Below are 19,512 nucleotides of genomic sequence, written 5' to 3' on the forward strand. Positions count from 1 at the left end.
ATATTTTTGTTATTCATGATAACCAATAGATTATCCTATTTATTATATAGATTTGCATAAGTTGTGATGTTTTGGCGGGAGAAAGCACGAGAGTGAATTTACCAAATTTATTTCACAGTGTGAATTATCAAATTTTTTTACTCTGGGAACATTCGATAAAACACTGCTATCTATATAAATAAAAAATGATATCAAAAGTTAAGATTTTTTTTCTGTTTGTTATTGTATTCCTTTTAACTTACTATAAGGACCTCTCATTAATCCTAACTCACAATACCACCAGGACTCAGGACCCCTCATCAAGTTCCAACTCACTATACCGCCAGGACTCAGGACCCCTCACTAATCCTAACTCACTATACCACCAGGACTCAGGACCCTTTACTAATCCTAACTCACTATACCACCAGGACTCAGGACCCCTCATCAATCCTAACTCACTATACCACCAGGACTCAGGACCCTCATTAATCCTAACTCAATATACCACCAGGACTCAGGACCCCTCATCAAGTCCTAACTCACTATACCATTAGGACTCAGGACCCCTCGTTAATCCTAACTCACTATACCACCAGGAGTCAGGACCCATCATTAATCCTAACTCACTATACCACCAGAACTCAGGACCCCTCATTAATCAAGTCCTAATGTAGCATAATAAGTAGTTTATTATAAATATGTTTGTGAATCTAGCCTCTATTTACATCTCCAACACTGAAGATCACAAGTGATTCCATCAAGTAACTCTTCTGTTACATAAACCTGTTCTTAGTAGAAAAATAAGAATATTGCAGTGTGTATCTGGCCACACAATTGCAATCAAATAACAATTTTGATTAATTGGTCAGTTGACTTACAGTTGTTTACTGGTATCTAACCTATGATGGATTTAGATAAAGATCACTGACGTTTTTTAAACAGAACCCTGAATAATGAGACACCCGTCAATACCAGACTAAAGTCAATTGATAGTATCAAAGCATTTTGAACCTGTTGTAAACCATATACCTGCCAAAACTGAAGAAAACTTTCAGTCTGCAACAGGTTTGGTTTAGACAAGGGTCTCTATATATTTATAGTCTAAAGTTTAGGTCAAAGATTGAGGTGATGTCACTTCTTTGAAACTTTTATTTAATTTTAAGGTAGTGCCAAAAAGATTGATGATTGGAGGAGAAGTTATGAAAATCTGGTATGGTACACTTATCATTTTATATTGCCACTATAGATTAACACTTCAAGATACAAAAAATGTGTTTAAAAGAGAAAATCTTCAATATGCTAAATTAATTTGCCTTCAATGTTAAAAAGTTGTTTTGCTTTTGTGAAACTCTGTAGACTTATCTATAGAAAGCCACAATCATTAAGTTTTTTGGTAAAACATCTATATAAATCTGTTTCAGTCATCTTCCGAAGATGATATTCAACACCGTACCTTGAAGTCTGGTGTCCGTAGGTCACGTGGTAGACTATGGAAAACAATGCATCCTGGGTACATGTACTCCTATGATGACATGGATGCTAGAGGTATGAACATCCTCTACAAGGCTGTGTTGAGGTATCATAAAGATGTGGCTCTTCAAATCCCCATGTTTGAAAATTTGATTTTACAGACTAGATAACATGCAGATAACTTCATGGAATCACTTGTAGATTAAAAATGCTTAATTTAACTCGTAAACATGTATTGATTTTAATTTAATTACCTAAAATAATTTTTTCTCTCAGCATGTTCAGTATAGTTTTATGAGTCTGCATAAATTCTTTCATTTGTAATCTATCAGATTCCAATAAAGTATTTGATATTGCTCTGCTGAAAGAGTTAGAGCAGACTAGAAGGGCTGTACAGGAAGCTAAGAGAATGTTTCTAGGGGCCAACAAGGGAGATAATCCTGATTCTGATGGTAGGTTGATGTATAAGTATATCTATGTACACTTCTGTATAAAAGATTTCTATCAAATAGTAAGGTATACCCTCAAAAGAAATTAGTCCTAAGAGCTGTTTAAAAACTTTAAGGTTTGGGAGAAGTTCCAGAGTAAATATTTATCAAAATTAACTGTGGTAAGAACTAAAGAATGTCCTTCAATCAATGCTGAAAATAGAATTACTTCAAATCTTGCACAATGTTAGTAGATAGAATTGATGTTAGTAGAAAATTTTAAATATAATATATTTCCAAGATGACATAAATTGAGTAAAACTGACATTGTTTTTAAATGGGTTAATTCTCTTTTCAAAGTTTGTAATTTCTACAAAGAATAATAAATAATGGTTTCTTATATTTTAGATCCTGACTCTGATGACCCTTCTAACAAGTATGTAACAGTAATACCAGTGGGTTTTGGAGAGATGGAGAGTAAAGACCGATCACCTACTGGTAGTCATAGACTAAAAAGTAGCTTAAAAAACTCCATCCCATTCCATAAACAAAATGGTGGACCTCCAAGACTTTTAACAGGATTGCATAATCCACCTGACATTGTGATAACAGAATCAGAATCTGACATTGATAGTGATCTAGACAATACAAGATCTAATTTTTCCATGGTTTCCGGTGATTCATTTAACCAGCGAGCTTTGACAGCTTTAAAGGAATTAGATGCAGTAATGGCTGCTGAGGTATCAGACATAGATGTGGGTTCCAGTGGACAGGGTACTAAACAGAAGCCTCCAAGCCCTAAAAATTCACCCAAGATGAAACACAAGACAATATCATTTACAGAGGAAGTGATGGTTCATGCTCCACCTGCTCCTCCTCGTAAGTCTTGCCAGCAAATAATGAACTAAGGTTTTTGTATTTTAATCATTTCTTAGCAAAGTTTGAGATGTATAGAGTTATGGTTTTTACATTGGTCACTCTGTTAGTGATGTGGCTAATGCCTCAAGTTAAGAAATTGATGTTTCTTTTTATGTAAGTTATGGTTCCATCACTGTAAGTACTTGACGCACATGTATTATGGGATAAATTTCTGATATGTATTTTATTTTATGTGTCTGTTTCCAACTGAAAAGTGCTGAACAGGGCATCAGTCTCACCATCACAATTTTCTTTTAATATGCATTCTTGATTAACTGATTGAGCCATTTGAAGATGTGTCTATTCAATTTTGTTAAATTTCCATGAATATTTTGTAAAAACCGTTTTTATTTGTGATTTGCAAATCCGAATTCAGCATATAAATAGTGTATTTTTTATATGTATTCTATATGAACATGAGTTCCAACCATTATGAATCACTAGTGAGGGGCCTAAATGATTAATTAAAGGTACTTGTGGATAAATTGTAATTGTGGTTTATGTTAAATATATGTTAATTATCAGCCCCACCCCCACCACCACCGCCACCCCCATCAAGTTCTGATGAGAATTCAGAATCTCTTGGGAAGATGAATGTGAAGAGAATTAATTGGGAGAAGATTGATGTTGAGAAAGTTGGCAACACAATATGGGAACAGGTTGGTTTATCATTTATCTTGCATGGAATTTTAATAATAAGATGAAGATATACATAATCTAATTGAAATTTAGCCAAAAACAGCTTATTTCAACATGTTATCAGGAGTTTTAAAGTGCATGCACCTAACTCAAACTATTTATACAACACCTGGCAAGATATATGTATATAGAAATCACCCTATTTGTCTGTCTGTCTGTCTGTCCATTCTTCTGTTTAAATTTCTTGTAAGTACAACTACACTTTAAATGGCTGAAGTAATTTTGATAAAATTTTATAGGAAGGTTAGGCATTGTTGGTAGATGTGCATGATTGAATATATTTATTGTGGAAGAATTCCAAATGGAGTTAATCCAACTGCAGGGTTCACATTTAATATTTAAATTTAACTTCATTGGAAGAAGGGGTTTCTCTTTGCAAAATTATTCACAGTATTTTTAGTTTCCTTTTGTCATACATACAACATAAAATTTCTTCTGATATAGATAGGAGATGAAGAAGATTTAGATGATGTTTTAAGATACTTAGAACTGGAACAACATTTCAGCACTAGTCCTGGCAAAAGTAAGTAGAACTTAGATTACTACTTCACACTACGATATTGATAACCAAAATAACTATGCTTTAGGGTTTTCAAAGTCAATGCTATTTTCTTCAGGGCCTGGTTTTATAAAAAATCTCAACTTTAGATGTTCCTCAAATCCTTCCTCAACTCAAATTTGAATCCAATGGAACTGTTTGAAAATTAAGATTTGAGGATAGATGGATATTTACGACTGGGTTGGGCCAGCTTAAGGTCCCAAGAAGTTCTAAAGTAAGTAATACAAAATACTGCACACTTGCAATTTCCTCTGACTTTTATAGGATGACAAGTACATGGAATAGTATTTTCATGGGTTACAAATCAACTTAAAAAAAGACGTTTAACAATAAAATATTAGAAAAGCAATAAAGATAAATAACAACAAAATTGTGTAAAAACAGCACCACCAAAAGAAAGTAACTGATTAAAAAAACAGTGCTACCAACAGCAAGTATCTGATTAAAAACGGCACTACCAACAGCAAGTGTGATCAAAAACAGCACTACCAACAGCAAATAACTGATCGAAAACAGCACTACCAACAGCAAGTAACTGATTAAAAACAGCACTACCAACAGTAAGTAACTGATTAAAAAACAGCACTACCAGAGCAAGTAACTGATTAAAAACAGCACTACCAAAGCAAGTATCTCATCAAAAACAGCACTACCAACAGTAAGTAACTGATTAAAAACAGCACTATCAACAGCAAGTATCTGATCAAAAACAGCACTACCAACAGCAAGGTACTAATCAGAAAACAGCACTACCAACAGGAAGTAACTGATTAAAAAACAGCACTACCAACAGAAAGTAACTGATTAAAAACAGCACTACCAACAGCAAATAACTGATCTAAAACAGCACTACCAACAGCAAATAACTGATCGAAAACAGCACTACCAACAGCAAGTAACTGATTAAAAACAGCACTACCAACAGTAAGTAACTGATCAAAAACAGCACTACCAACAGTAAGTAACTGATTAAAAAACAGCACTACCAACAGCAAGTAACTGATTAAAAACAGCACTTCCAAAACTAAGTAACTGATTAAAAAACAGCACTACCAACAGCAAGTAACTGATTAAAAACAGCACTACCAACAGCAAGTAACTGATTAAAAAACAGCACTACCAACAGCAAGTATCTGATTAAAAACAGCACTACCAACAGCAAATAACTGATCGAAAACAGCACTACCAACAGCAAATAACTGATTTAAAACAGCACTACCAACAGTAAGTATCTGATTAAAAAACAGCACTACCAACAGCAAGTAACTGATTTAAAACAGCACTACCAACAGCAGGTAACTGATTAAAAAACAGCACTACCAACAGCAAGTATCTGATTAAAAAACAGCACTACCAACAGTAAGTAACTGATTAAAAACAGCACTACCAACAGCAAGTATCTGATTAAAAAACAGCACTACCAACAGCAAGTAATTGATTAAAAACAGCACTACCAACAGCAAGTATCTGATCAAAACAGCACTACCAACAGTAAGTAACTGATTAAAAAAAGCACTACCAACAGCAAGTAACTGATTAGAAAACAGAACTACCAACAGCAAGTAACTGATTAAAATATCACTACCAACAGCAAAACAGCACTACTAACAGCAAGTAACTGATCAAAAACAGCATTACCAACAGCAAGTTACTGATCAAAAACATTTCTACCAACAGCAAGTATCTGATCAAAAACAGCACTACCAACAGCAAGTATCTGATCAAAAACAGCACTACCAACAGTAAGTAACTGATCAAAAACAGCACTACCAACAGTTAGTAATTGATCAAAAACAGCACTACCAACAGTTAGTAACTGATCAAATACAGCACTACCAACAGCAAGTATCTGATTAAAAACCAGCACTACCAACAGCAAGTAACTGATTAAAAAACAGCACTACCAACAGTTAGTAACTGATCAAAAACAGCACTACCAACAGTTAGTAACTGATCAAAAACAGCACTACCAACTGCAAGAATCTAATCAAAAACAGCACTACCAACAGTTAGTAACTGATCAAAAACAGCACTACCAACTGCAAGAATCTAATCAAAAACAGCACTACCAACAGTAAGTATCTGATCGAAAACACAGCATAAGGTAGCTGTCAAACCTTTACCATTAATATTTGTAAATTTTAGTTCATATCAGGCATTTTGTAAATTTGAACAATTTATTTCATTTTCATTTTATTCTATGAACTAAATTATTTGTAGAGTTTTCATCCCTTCCACGTAGCCACAAATTTCGGTCCTTATTCTCTGACCCAGACTGGTCACCTAAGCTTTCTAGAAGGAGGGGTAAATACTGCATCTGCTGCCCCCCCCCCTAGGCTTTCAGAAAGTCAAAGTCTGCTTTTGTAACACTTAGATCTTTGTAACAACTAACTGATAGTTGAATTTAACATTTACAGTAAGGAAGATGAATGCTTCTATAAGCTATGCATGACTTTTTTTATTGTTTTAACTTATGTCCTTAACAACTGGATCTAATTATAAAAAAAACCTGCTTTGGCACCTTAAATACCTGGAATGCTTTTTTGGTATCATATATTTGAGTTTTCCAACTTCAAAGCAATTTAATCTACCTGAAGCAGAATATAGCCTACTTTCTCTGCATTAGTACATTTGATACTTCATTTGTTTGATTCAAAATGCTTTATGTTTTTTTTTTTCTGTTGAAAGTTACAAAAAAAAAATTCGTTGTTGTCAAATTTAGAATATTTTAAATCTGAATTGTTTATCAAATGATATGTTTTTGATGCAAGAACAGAAGATGAAAGGATTGCAAATAGCTCTAAATAACTTTAAATCCATTCTTCAAGATAAGCTAATAAACTAGGATCTACAAATATTTCTTCTGTCATTTATATATAAAATGAATTTGTTTTCCATATATCATCAATGTTACTGAATACAAGTGTGTTAATTTTGCAGTATCAAGCAGAAATCAGAGAAGACATTCTGGTAAGTGGAGAAAAGAGAGAAAGTACAATAATAATTATTTGTTTGAATTCAAATCCATTCTGGAGTATATAGGGGTGACTATTTCACTGTATCTGTGTATAATGTTGTTATGGGGCCAGCTGCAGCCTGTCCTGTGGTGTGAGGGTTTCTGAATTGTTCATTGAAGATCCATTGATGGCCTTGAGCTGACATTTTTATCCCAGTGGGGATGTTGTCTCTTTGACATATTCACCATTTTCATTCACATTATATTTTTCAAGAGTTTGTACTCTCAGGGATAAATATGACATTCATTTTATTTTGGTAATCAATAAGGTGATTCTTTAACTTGATGATTTTGACTTTAAGCATAATACAGGAGTAATTAATGAAGACTGTTGAACTGGAGACTATTAGATTAAGTCAGGTTTATACAGGTTTCTTATGTAGAGGTTTTCACCATAGGTATGAATTTACATTAGTCAAGGGGGACCACTCGTATCAAACCACACAATAAATGAGCCTTCAATGCAATGTTTAGGTAAATATTTTCTTCTGTCATCTAGAAACACATTGATGAACTTTTCATGACAATTTGTCTCTCAACAAATCTGTCTAGGAGTATATGTATATACCAGTATTGAGATTGAGTAACATGTATGGTAGTATTGCTTATAAGGTTGGATTATACATTTCAGTATTTGTTGAGAAGAGAAATGAAGTGTACATTCTTAGTCCAAAGAAGGCATATAATATATGTAAGTACATCTTCTCTGCATTTCATTTGAAACAAACATTTAAAAAAGAAATACTGGATTAATAGAACAGACTTACAAACTTATAGTAAATTATCTGAAAGATTTTAGGGCAATTCTGCTTAAATCCTAATGTTATCCTCATTGGAAATAAATGCTAAAATGAAGATATGATAAATAGCAATTAGCTTAAGCCCTCATTTATTCTTTCCTGATAACTTTATTTTTATTTGTTTTTGACATTTGCAATTAAGAATTATGTACCTTATTTTGGGTTAACTAATAAAAATGTGTTATAATACAATTTACTTGATTTTTTTTAATGGTAAGGGAAGACAAAGATTGATCTATGAATTAGGAAGGTAATATTTAAAAAGTTAATATATAATCATACTAGTTCATCATTTAGTTCTGTTAATACTATTTATATTCAGTTGTTACATTATTGTAATCTGTTTACATTTTAGCAATACTGCTGGGTCATTTGAGGATGTCAATTGACCAGATGAAACAGGCACTCTATCTAATGGATGAGGAAATTCTTACTCCTGAGCTACTCAAACAGTTATTAGCTTATACTCCAAATAAACAGGAGGTACAGTAGTATTGTAAAGGCAAAATCTTGGATAAATTGTAAAATAAATAAATAACCAGAAATCAACTATTCCAGTATTTGATTTGAAGGTAAATGCTTTATAAGATCACTAATACCCCCTAGTTTATTATATATGGGAATCACCTTTTCAATCTTTCTTAATTTCCTCACAATTGTCTTCACTCAAAATGGATGGATTGATTTCAAATTTGGTATGTGGCAATATATAGATGGGGCATATGTTGTAAGACATTTTGGTTGCTGTCCAGTATCAACATCCTGTCAACATTTCTAAAGCACTTGAATTTAATTGACAAAGTCTGAAAAAAATGGTGATTTCAGTGTTTTGCAATGCCCTCAGGATTTCCCTGTTCGAGGTTATTGCCCTTGATGCAGAAAATGGATTTTTATTTTCATTGACGACAATGTGTGTTTGCTTCCTAGCTCTTGCATTTACAATAATTGATAATGTTTTTGTTAATTGTTTCGTCCCTTTATTTGAAGATGGAGAAATATGATGGTTACAATGGAGATATAGAAGATCTCAGTCTTCCTGATAAATTTGCTTTTGAGGTGAGCAGTACTTATTCCTGCCATAGTAATATTTGTTAGATTTCTGTATGTTACATATATAGGAAAAAATGCTGTATAATGGGATTTGTTTTCTAATTTTCTCTATATTTCCACACTACAAGGCTTTATAATGAAATATTGCAGTATATGAACATTTTACTGTGAATCCAAAAATGAAACAGACACAATGAACACTGCAAGGTTTAAACTAAACATTTTTAAGGCTAGAATGGAACTTACATCCTACTGAAAAAAATTACTCTATGTATGAGGCAGTGTATGTATTTAACCTTTTCCAGATGAGTCGAGTACCGGGATATGAACAAAGACTCAAGTCAATATTGTTTAAGGCAAACTTCCATGAGAAAATTGATGAAATGAGAGAGGTAATTTTCCTTTAACATAATTGTTTTTGTTTGTTTGTTTGTTATTTTTTTTATTACATGTATTTCTAACATATTGAGTGAATAGCAAGATGAGATTGCTTTTATGATCAACCAAATAATTTATAGTTATCTACAGCTTTTAAGATTAAAATATCTTTAATTAGTCAATACCTTATGAATCATTTTAAAAGGGTCCAATACAAAAATCCAGGCTATTTGGGCACATGACAAATTTTGTTTTAAAAAAGTTTCATTTCATTTCCAAACTGCATCCTTTCTCAAAATTGGATGTTGGTATTTGATGAACTGCAACAAATAAAGAGAAATAAGTTACATAGAAAACATTGAAATCCATTATAAAAGGGAGATAATTCTTTATTTTGAGCAAACTTTGATTGCTTCTTAGGGAACTTTAAAATCATTTTCTGGGCCATCAATTATCAATTAAAAAAATCATTGTTATACATATCTTTTGTATAATATAAGTATTACATCAGAACCAAAAATTCAATGGAAAAATTTTATCTGGTGTCACCCATATCATAGGATTTGCGATTTTTACTTGGAAAGTGTGATTTAGATATATTTCATGTAATTGCTTGTTTTTGTTGTCAGTTGGTTTTTGTATTATTTACATTTTTTTGCAGTAGTTTAAAATGTTGAGCTTATCATCTTGCTTTCTATTATAGAACTTGCTTTGCATAAGGAAGTCAGCATTACAGTTAAAACACAGCAGAAAATTGGCCAAAATTTTAGAGGTATGTTCACATGTAAGAGAGGCAAGACATACAAGTGCTGCAAGGTTCTGTGTCATATTTGCTTTGAAAGGATATGAAATGTAGAATGTGCAAAACAAAAGTTTAACATCAATTTTCTAAGGTTGCTTATTGATTTTTATACAACTGCAAAAAATGTGTGGTCGTATCATAGTAGTACTATGGTGTGGTAGTTCCTGTTGTCCTAATTGTCTGTAGATACTTGGTTTTTGTTCAATAACTGATTGACATTTGTTAAACCTAAGGAAAAATTGGGCTATAATTCAGCCATGACACTTTCATTTGGATATGACAAAGTATAATTTCCTTTTCAAAACATATGCCTAATGTATTGACTTTGTTGATAAAGGTTTTCTCATTTTTGTAGATGATTCTTGCAATGGGTAATTACATGAATAAAGGCAATCAGAGGGTTGGTGAAGCTGCTGGATTTAAAATATCCTTTATATCACAGGTTTGTATCCCACTGCTAACCATTGACGTGAAGGTATATCCTTTGTATCACAGGTTTGTATCCAACCTCTAACCATCCACATGAAGGTGTATCCTTTATATCACAGGTTTGTATCCAACCTCTTACCATTGATGTGAAAGTATATCCTGTATACAAACCTGATTTTCTTCCTCTTTAAAGCGGAATTTCGCTTTTTCAAATCTTGATTTTACGATATGGTTCTTTTGTTTACTGTATATTTTTACATCGGATTTTGCCAATTTCTGCTTTGTTTGTTGACCTTGTTAAATCAGGTCTGTTTATATCACAGGTTTGTATTCAACCTCTTTTTATCGACATGAAGCTATATCCTTTATATCACAAGTTCATATCCAAACTCTCCCCATTGACATGAAGGTATGTCACAGGTTCCTATCCAGCCTCTCACCATCAACATGAAGTTATATTCTTTATATCACAGGTTTGAATCCAACCTCCCGATAGACATGATTAGGAGTTTGTGCTAAATCAAGTCATTTTATTTGATTTTTGCTGCCTTCATGATAAAATTGGTAATATCTTAAATCGAAATGTTTCAATTTATTTAACCCTAAACAGTATAAAATGGAGATGATCATTCTGAATTACTAGACTTATCTCATTTTGAATAAAATATATATTGACATTATTTATAATCATTAAGATTTAGTGTGATATTGTAAGGTTATTGCATTTAGGTGACAGAAGCAATATTAGAAGTGTAAAAGAAATTTTTATATGCCCATCTTTAGACAGATATATTGTGGTTGTTGTCATTAGATTGTGTTGGTCCATTTTTGTTATGATAACAAATCTGTTTTCCTCACTTTCATCATCATGCTTGTAGATATATCAGTACATTTGATATTTGGCACATTGCTTTATCATGAGAAATCATAGATCAAAGTTCAAATTTTATTCTAGTCTGTTGAACTTTTGCTGAATTATGGCTTTTCAACTTAGTAAAGTTATGCAAAAACTCAGTTTTCTACCCTTTCATTTGTCATGCTATCAGATATACATTTAGTAAATTTCTTTACCATGACAAGTTACCGTCCAAAGTTCAAATTTCATTCTGGTGTGCTGAAGTTCTGCAGAATTATGACCCTTGAACTTAGTAAATTCATGCAAAAACTCAGTTTTCCACCCTTTTATTCATCATGCTTGCAGATATACATTTGATATTTAGTTAATTGCTTTATCGTGACAAGTAACAGATCAAATTCAAATTTTGTTCTGGTCTGTTGAATTTTTGCTTAGTTTTGTCCCTCTGACATGGAAAATTCATGCTAAAACTCAGTTTCTTTACTTTTTTATCAAGCTTGCAGGTATACATTTGATCTTTGGTATACATGTTACGTTATTGTGACAAGTTACAGATCAAGTTAGAATTTTATTCCAGTCTTTGATTTTTTACTGAGTTTTGACCCTGGAACTTTTCCTGTTAACAAATTATGCATGAAGTTTGCATTCTGTTCTCTTGAACAGATTTTTCTCTCAGAACAGTTCTGTGTATTACCAAGCATTACTCTCCAACACTTGTTGATATCTGATTTTTTAGCTCACCTGGCCAAAGGCCATCTGAGCTATTGCCATCACTTGGCGTCCGTCATCGTCCATCATCGTCGTTAACAATTTTTCAAAAGTCTTCTCCTCTGACACTACTTGACCAATTGGAACCAAACTTGTTATGTATGTTCCTTGGGGTATCCTGCATAGAACTGATGTGGGGATTTTTGATCAGTCGAAAAACATGGCCGCTGTTAATAAAAATAGAACATAGGAGTCAGACAGTAGTTTTTTCGCATATATCTCCTAAACCATTAGGCAAATTCTGACATGGGGTAAAAGTGTTCAGCATGATGAGATCTATCAAATTTTCATTTTATTCTATTAAGCCATTTTGGAGTTATTGCCCTTCTCAATGTTTTTTGCTATTTTTAATGTTATTTCTTTCAAACTCTTCTACTCTGACACCACTTGACTAATTGGAACCAAACTTACTTTGAATGTTCCTTTGGGTATTTTTGCATCGAACTGATGTGGGGATTTTTGATCTGTCAAAAAACATGGCCGCTGTAACTAAAAATAGAACATAGGGGTCAGACAGTAGTTTTTCACATATATCTCCTAAACCGTAAGATTTTACCAAATTCTGACGTAGGATAAAAGTATTAAGTGTTCAGCATGATGAGATCTATCTGTGGTCAAATTTTCATTTTGTTATGTTAAGCCATGTTGGAGTTATTGCCCTTTTCGACGTTTTTTTTTGCTATTTTGAATGTTATTTCTTTCAAAAATATTCTCCTCTAACACCACCTGACCAATTGGAACCAAACTTTGTATGAATGTTTCTTAAGGTATCGTGCATAGAACTGGTGTGAGGATTTTTTATCCCTTGAAAAACATGGTTGCCGTTACTAAAAATAGAACATAGGGGTCAGACAGTAGTTTTTCGCATTTATCTCCAAACACTGTTAGGTTTAGCCAAAATCTGATAGGGGTAAAAGTGTTCAGCATGACGAGATGTATTTGTGGTCAAACTTGAAAATCTGTTAACCCATGTTGGAGTTATTGCCCTTTTTTGCCGTTTTTTTGCCATTTTAATGTTATTACATGTGTATTTTAAAAAATCTTCTCCTCAGAAACTACTTTACAGAATTCAATGAAAGTTGGTATTTTTGTGTTAAAGGGTATCCTTAACAAAAGGACCGTTTGGATTTTTTATCTGTTATAAAGCATGGCCTCTGTAACTAAAAATTGAACATTGGGGTCAGGCAGCAGATTTTTTCATATATCTCCAAAGCGGTTAGGTTTAACCATAATCTGATATTGGGGTAAAATTATTTAGCATGAAGAGATCTATCTGTTGTCAAATTTTGGTGAAAATTTGTTGATCCATGTTGGAGTTATTGCCCTTTTTGGACGTTTTTTTCTGTTTATGATGTTATTACTTTAAATAAAATCTTCTCCTCAGAAACTGCTCTACAGAATTCAATGAAAGTTGGCATTTTTGTTTTATAGGGTATCCTTAACAAAATGACCATTTGGAATTTTGATCAGTAAAAAAACATGGCTGCTGTTACAAAAAATAGAACATGGGGGGGGGGGGGTCAGACTGCAGATTTTTGCATATATCTTCGAAACAGTTATGTTTAACCAAATTCTGACTTAATGAAAGTATTTAGCATGATGAGATCTATCTGTGGTTAAAATTTTGTGAAAATTTGTTGACCCATGTTGAAGTTATTGCCCTTTTTGTACGTTTTTTTTCTGTTTATGATGTTATTACTTTAAAATATCTGCTCCTGAGAAACTATTCTGCAAAATTCAATGAAAGTTTACATTTTTTGTTTTATAGGGTATCCTTAACGAAATGACTGATTTTTGATTGCTGAAAAAACATGGCTGCAGTTTCTTAAAATAAAACAATGAGGTCAGACAGCAGATTTTTGCATACATCTCCAAATCTGTTAGGTTTAGTCAATAGCTTTCAATTGCTGAAATGATCCTTATTATTAGACTTACAAATGTGTCCACTGAATCAAAATTGTCTGACAACTCCTTGTTAGAGTTATAGCCCTTAAAAGGCAAAAATTTAACCAGGTGAGCAATTCAGGCTCCTGAGAGCCTCTTGTTTCATTTCTGAGTTCTTGGGAAACGTGGTGGGTGTATCATGTGTTATAGTAAAATATTTATTACTTTTATAACTCATTGCAGTTAGAGATAACCAAGACAAGTGACAACAAAACCACCTTTCTCCATGTACTGGCCAATGCTGTGTATGTTAAGTTCCCAGATGTTTTAGCTGTAGGAGAGGAGTTGTCAAGTATACCAGAATCTTCAAAAGGTAAAATCAATCTTTTATTCTTTTTTGGTGGAATTCTTTAATGTGTCGTAATTATTTTGCATTTCAATGTTTTATTTCAATCCTTTATCATGCAGTCAATATTATATAAAGATATTCCCTGAAATCATTGATAACTTTATTTCTTGGCTTGATGGAACTATAACCTACATCATATTTTTACTTGTAGTGTCAGATGTGATGGTCAACCAAGAAATTCAGGAATTAAGGAAGGTTTTACAGGTCTGATTTGAGTGTGTCTCAATTTGTGAAATGTTTAATTTTATGTTGTACTGATAATTAATAATTGGTGAATAAAAGTACATGTAAGTTAGGGGTACATTTTTCGTATTTTCTGATTTTTGGTATACAATGTACATGTATTGATACACTGATATTCCATTCTGATACATCCAATGAATAATAATTTTTAATTTGAGAAACTTACATCATAAAATTTGAGTTAGCAGCATTGACTACAAATCCATTATTATAATATAAAAAATTGAATAAAAAAATTTAATTATGAGAAAAGATAAAGGACTTATATTCAAAATATACGTTTATTTATCAGGAGATTTCCAATACATTGGAGAAGTATGGATCCCAGAAAAACAGAATAGGAATAAATGATAGATTCCAGGATGTCATGGGTGTATCCTTTGTAATCTGTACTACTGTATTGTTTATATAAAGAACGATGTGCTGCTGTCTGTCAAAAGATAAATTTTTTGATACAAAATGTGTGGTTTTTAATTAAATCATTGATTAAGGGAAGTATTGGACTAATACTTGAACAAGCCCTAAAATGGATTTTCAGTAAAGAAAAAAACACAATGTGAGTTTTTGTTTTTTGGTGTAATAATGAGGAAGCCATCTATTTTTGTACCAGGCTACAAAGCTAAATTGATATTCTGTTGTCCTTCTATTCAGATTGTAAGCTCCAGTGTCATTTACACTGTCATTTTGAATTGTCATGTATGATGAAAAATATTTTAAAAATTCAATCAAATAGTTTATATTGAAATAAACTGATGTCATTGGAGAACAGTACTTTTATTTAAACATTTTTATATTTTATCAACATTTCATAGAGATATTGCAGTTCTTCTATTTTTGCTGATAAGGGTTTTTATCTGTGTATATATGAATCTTAGAAAATGAATTAATTCTTGAAATCATCAAGGGATTATGTTTATTACAGGATAGAACTTTCACACTGTATCTGATTTCCTTAACAATTATCAGCATTTTATATCACAAGCATCAGATGAAGTACAAACCCTTTTCAGACTACAGGCCAATGCCATGGAAGATTTCCATAATGTTGTTCAGTATTTTGGTGAAGACCCCAAAAATATTTCTACTACAGAATTTTTTGGTATCTTTGCTGATTTTATTATTAAATTTGAGGTTAGTAGAATTCAGTTAATGAAATATTCACATGTTTTTAAGTTATAGTTTAACAGGACCTTTGTCTTACTAAAATACACACTATTTAATAAGAAAAGACTGGTCAATTTGTGGTAAACTGAAATGTACTGGATTCTTCAAATGCCTTGGTAAGTATTTTACTGCCAAATTAGTCAACACTTCTTTCACAAAAGCGTTTGGGTTAGCTTACTGGTATGATAAAGAGGAACACTACAAAATACATTTATACTACAATTTTGACAATCAGAGTTAATGCAATTTCTGTTGTTTGTTTTTCAGAAAGCCCATAGATACAACATGATGTATAAAAGACATTGATTGATGAAATTTGCTTATTTGAAAACAGGCAGCAGTGTATTTGTTTATAACAAAACATATATTTTTTATTTGTGTCAGTGTACATATACTGCTTGTTTTAATCCATCCATAAACATTTCCCACCATTATGAGGTCACATGTTATGGATACAAAATAGTTTATATGATATTCTGTATTGTAAGTTCATGATTTAAACAAATGCATGCCAACTTGCCTGCTAAGTTTAAATTACTAGAGTCATCTAGATCTGTAGAGAATTTGGATCAGTCATAATGTTCTTATTGGTGTAAACAGGTTTCCTTAAATCAGAACAAGTTGAAAATAGCGTTAACTTTTCTGTTGGGCATCCCTTGAAAAAAGGTTATTTCAAATTTTTGTATTACTCCTGCTTCTACGAGCATAGTTTAATTAGTAGTTAAATGTTTAAAGAACAGCCTTATTGTTTGGTGTATCTATGCTTAGAGTAGTCAAGTATGAATTTAGTCTGTTGAATCATGTAGTCTGTGGATGTTACGCTTCTATGAACAGTTACATAAATATCCATATGTAATTTGGTTATATTCAGAAATCGTCACTCTTGTAGTTATATTATAGCACAGAAATCGTCACTCTTGTAGTTATAGCACTAGTCAGACTTTCATAACTTTGTTAAATAGGTCATTTAATTTCTCTTGAAGTTTAAAATTTGTCTTCATTGTAACTTAATGTCCATGTTAGGATTATGTTTCAATAGAACCAGGGATACATCAGGTTTTGCAGATCTTCGGTTTGATGAATTTGTTTGATACACTTAAATTGCAGTCCTTCTACATGTACTCTTTGTTGTAAACATTTAATATCATTAAGAACAACATCTATTATTTTAAATTGATTATAAGACACTGTTAGAATTTGAAGCAGTTTACTATCAAATATTAGTTTGTTTCACCATGGTATCTAAGATTTATAGTATTTTGTCCTGCAATCATTGTCTTTATATACAAATACAAGGTTGAAATACACCTATGCTAAAGTTTTACTGTACATGTAGGATTTTTAGGGCCCTGTCTTAGGCGGGTTGCCCTATAGTGATCAGTCTGTCCATCCGTAATAAATTCGTGTCCTTTCTATATCTAGAGAACTGTTATGATTTCAAAGTTTATGCTTGACACATATATTAACCAACACCAGAGGGTGTGTCATAATGTATGTACTACTTCCTAGGTCAAAGGTCAAGGTCAAAAACTTTGGTTTCAGTTGACAACCCCATGTCCTGTGGTAAAGATCGTGTCCGCTCTATATCTTGAGAACTGTTATGATTTCAAAGTTTATACTTGACATGTATATTCATAACACCATAAGGTGTATCATAATATATGTACAACTTCCTAGGTCAAAGGTCAAAGTCAAAAACTTTGGTTTCAGTTGACAACCTCATGTCCTGTGTTGAAGATCTTTAATTGTAAACTGTTCTTTTTTATAAATTTATCCACAATTTTCCCGATACAAATAATTCGCTTCTTTATGTTATATTTTTTTCTTATTTAAAGTAAAACCCATACATCCTTTTTCAAAAAGTTGCAGCCCTCAGCAAATTTTCATGTTTTTAACATTTAATTAGCATCCTTTTTTTGGTGAGCCATAATTGATTGAAGACATAATTCTAAATATGTGGCAAATAGCTATTGGGCAGCACCTTTAAAACATATTATTCAACATCAACCCATATATCCAGAAGTTACCTTGTGGTCAACAATGAATTCACACCATGCAGGTATATCCCTTTGAAAGTAAGTTCAGGATATTTACCAGTTTTCACTAAAAATCTAAGAATAAAATCGCACATAAGGAGACTATGTAATAACTTCAAATAATGCTTCATATCAGCTTATTTACCACATGTTATTGACAGCGGGGCCCCACAGAGATGGCTCCCATCTCAAAGATATCTAGTTGCCTATATTTTAAGGCCATGACAAAAATTTTCTGTGAAATTGATTCAGGGATAAATTACGACTAAAAACTTCTTTCGATATTCAACGTCAATTATATCACTTTTTCAATAAGGATTAAAACAACATTAGGGTATTATTGAAAAATACATCCTCTGTGTGTATAAGTCAGTTGAATCTATTTTAGCAATTCTGACCAACCTTTTAGTTGTATCTCCACAAACCAGACTCTTACATGGACTTGTACTTCAGATAGCTTTCATGTAAAATGAAAATATTTCAGTATACTTTATGCCAGTGAAAAAAAATTGCAAATTGTAGAACATTGTTTTGCTTATAGATAGAATGTGTTGGTTTTTTTTGTGTTTTTTTTTGTTTTTTTTTTGGTTTTTATCAAATAAAAAATGAATGTTATATACCTGATGTTTTTGTACTATGATAACTTACTATAAGATGAATTTGTACATATTTGCAATTGTTGAAGGATCTTTCAGCTACATTAATAACTAAATTGTGTGTTTTTGTTGTATTTTGTTGTCTTGATGTCTGATGGTCTTCAGCTAAACCAGTTTATTATATGCTTTCTGTGGTTAAGGCCTTATACATGTTCACATCAAAATTGTTTATCTATAATAATACTAGTAATCTGAAGGTGATGTTAAACCTGAAACATCAGTTTTCTTACTTCCTCAATACAAATAATGACCAATTTATTTGTGGAAAAAGTTTTTTAGGATTTTTTTTAGGAAAGTTACAATACTTGTATGAGATATATACAACCTGTAAAACTTGTGTATGACTTCCTCCTTCACAATGGATGGAGCAAACCAAAGATCTGATAGGTATATATTACAATTTAGTAAATTCCTTGCATTTGATTGGGTTCTTTGATTGAAATTCCTTGCAATGTATACATGTTGTATTGTGATCTTTGCTTGTTGACCATGTTTGAAAATAAAATAATGTGGCTGTTTTTAAAGTCCAAAACCAGTATTGTGTTTGTAATTTAAAAAATGATAGAGCTGTAGAAACTTAGTTGGGCAGCCCTTGTTTTTGATGTCCAACACAATTAATACTAAAAATAACTTTGTATACAATCATTTTCCAGAATTTTAAGAATATTTGATCAGTTAGTGTTTGTTTTGTTTTTACTATGATTGAATATACTATGGAGTCACAAGTGCAATAACTTCATGTGATAATTGTTGTAGTGATTTAATGTTATATGTTTACATTTGAATATTGTTTAAACTGTGTCTTGTTAAAGTGTTCTTGTAAATGTTTTATTAATAAAAATTATATTATAATCTTGATATGTGTCTCAAATGCAAAGGTGTACAAAATAATGAGATTAGAATTAAAGCAGTGAAAATACTCATATAATAATTACCTAAGCAGCAATGTTCCATTAATAAAATCA

At 32.0% G+C, this 19,512-nt stretch overlaps 1 protein-coding gene across 1 annotated transcript in view; it reads left to right on the forward strand.

Annotated features, from left to right (window-relative positions):
• The window catches only part of LOC148618806 (delphilin-like), a 46,767-nt gene extending 27,364 nt beyond the window's left edge, over positions 1 to 19,403 (forward strand). Inside the window, exons 15-32 of the mRNA XM_088578037.1 lie at positions 1,146 to 1,192; positions 1,404 to 1,527; positions 1,785 to 1,904; positions 2,289 to 2,759; positions 3,324 to 3,457; positions 3,942 to 4,020; positions 6,997 to 7,026; positions 7,704 to 7,763; positions 8,228 to 8,355; positions 8,860 to 8,928; positions 9,228 to 9,314; positions 10,004 to 10,072; positions 10,458 to 10,544; positions 14,283 to 14,412; positions 14,600 to 14,652; positions 14,984 to 15,064; positions 15,658 to 15,822; positions 16,123 to 19,403. Of these exons, the coding sequence (XP_088434163.1) occupies positions 1,146 to 1,192; positions 1,404 to 1,527; positions 1,785 to 1,904; positions 2,289 to 2,759; positions 3,324 to 3,457; positions 3,942 to 4,020; positions 6,997 to 7,026; positions 7,704 to 7,763; positions 8,228 to 8,355; positions 8,860 to 8,928; positions 9,228 to 9,314; positions 10,004 to 10,072; positions 10,458 to 10,544; positions 14,283 to 14,412; positions 14,600 to 14,652; positions 14,984 to 15,064; positions 15,658 to 15,822; positions 16,123 to 16,161 (1,973 nt within the window). The 3' untranslated portion in view covers positions 16,162 to 19,403. The remainder of the gene's footprint in view (positions 1 to 1,145; positions 1,193 to 1,403; positions 1,528 to 1,784; positions 1,905 to 2,288; positions 2,760 to 3,323; positions 3,458 to 3,941; positions 4,021 to 6,996; positions 7,027 to 7,703; positions 7,764 to 8,227; positions 8,356 to 8,859; positions 8,929 to 9,227; positions 9,315 to 10,003; positions 10,073 to 10,457; positions 10,545 to 14,282; positions 14,413 to 14,599; positions 14,653 to 14,983; positions 15,065 to 15,657; positions 15,823 to 16,122) is intronic.
• The last annotated feature ends 109 nt before the right edge of the window (positions 19,404 to 19,512 follow it).

The sequence above is a fragment of the Perna viridis genome, chromosome 4, assembly GCF_037379345.1.
Source record: "Perna viridis isolate PV_CMFRI_1.1 ecotype Kerala chromosome 4, ASM3737934v1, whole genome shotgun sequence".
In the NCBI taxonomy this organism is placed as follows: domain Eukaryota; kingdom Metazoa; phylum Mollusca; class Bivalvia; order Mytilida; family Mytilidae; genus Perna; species Perna viridis.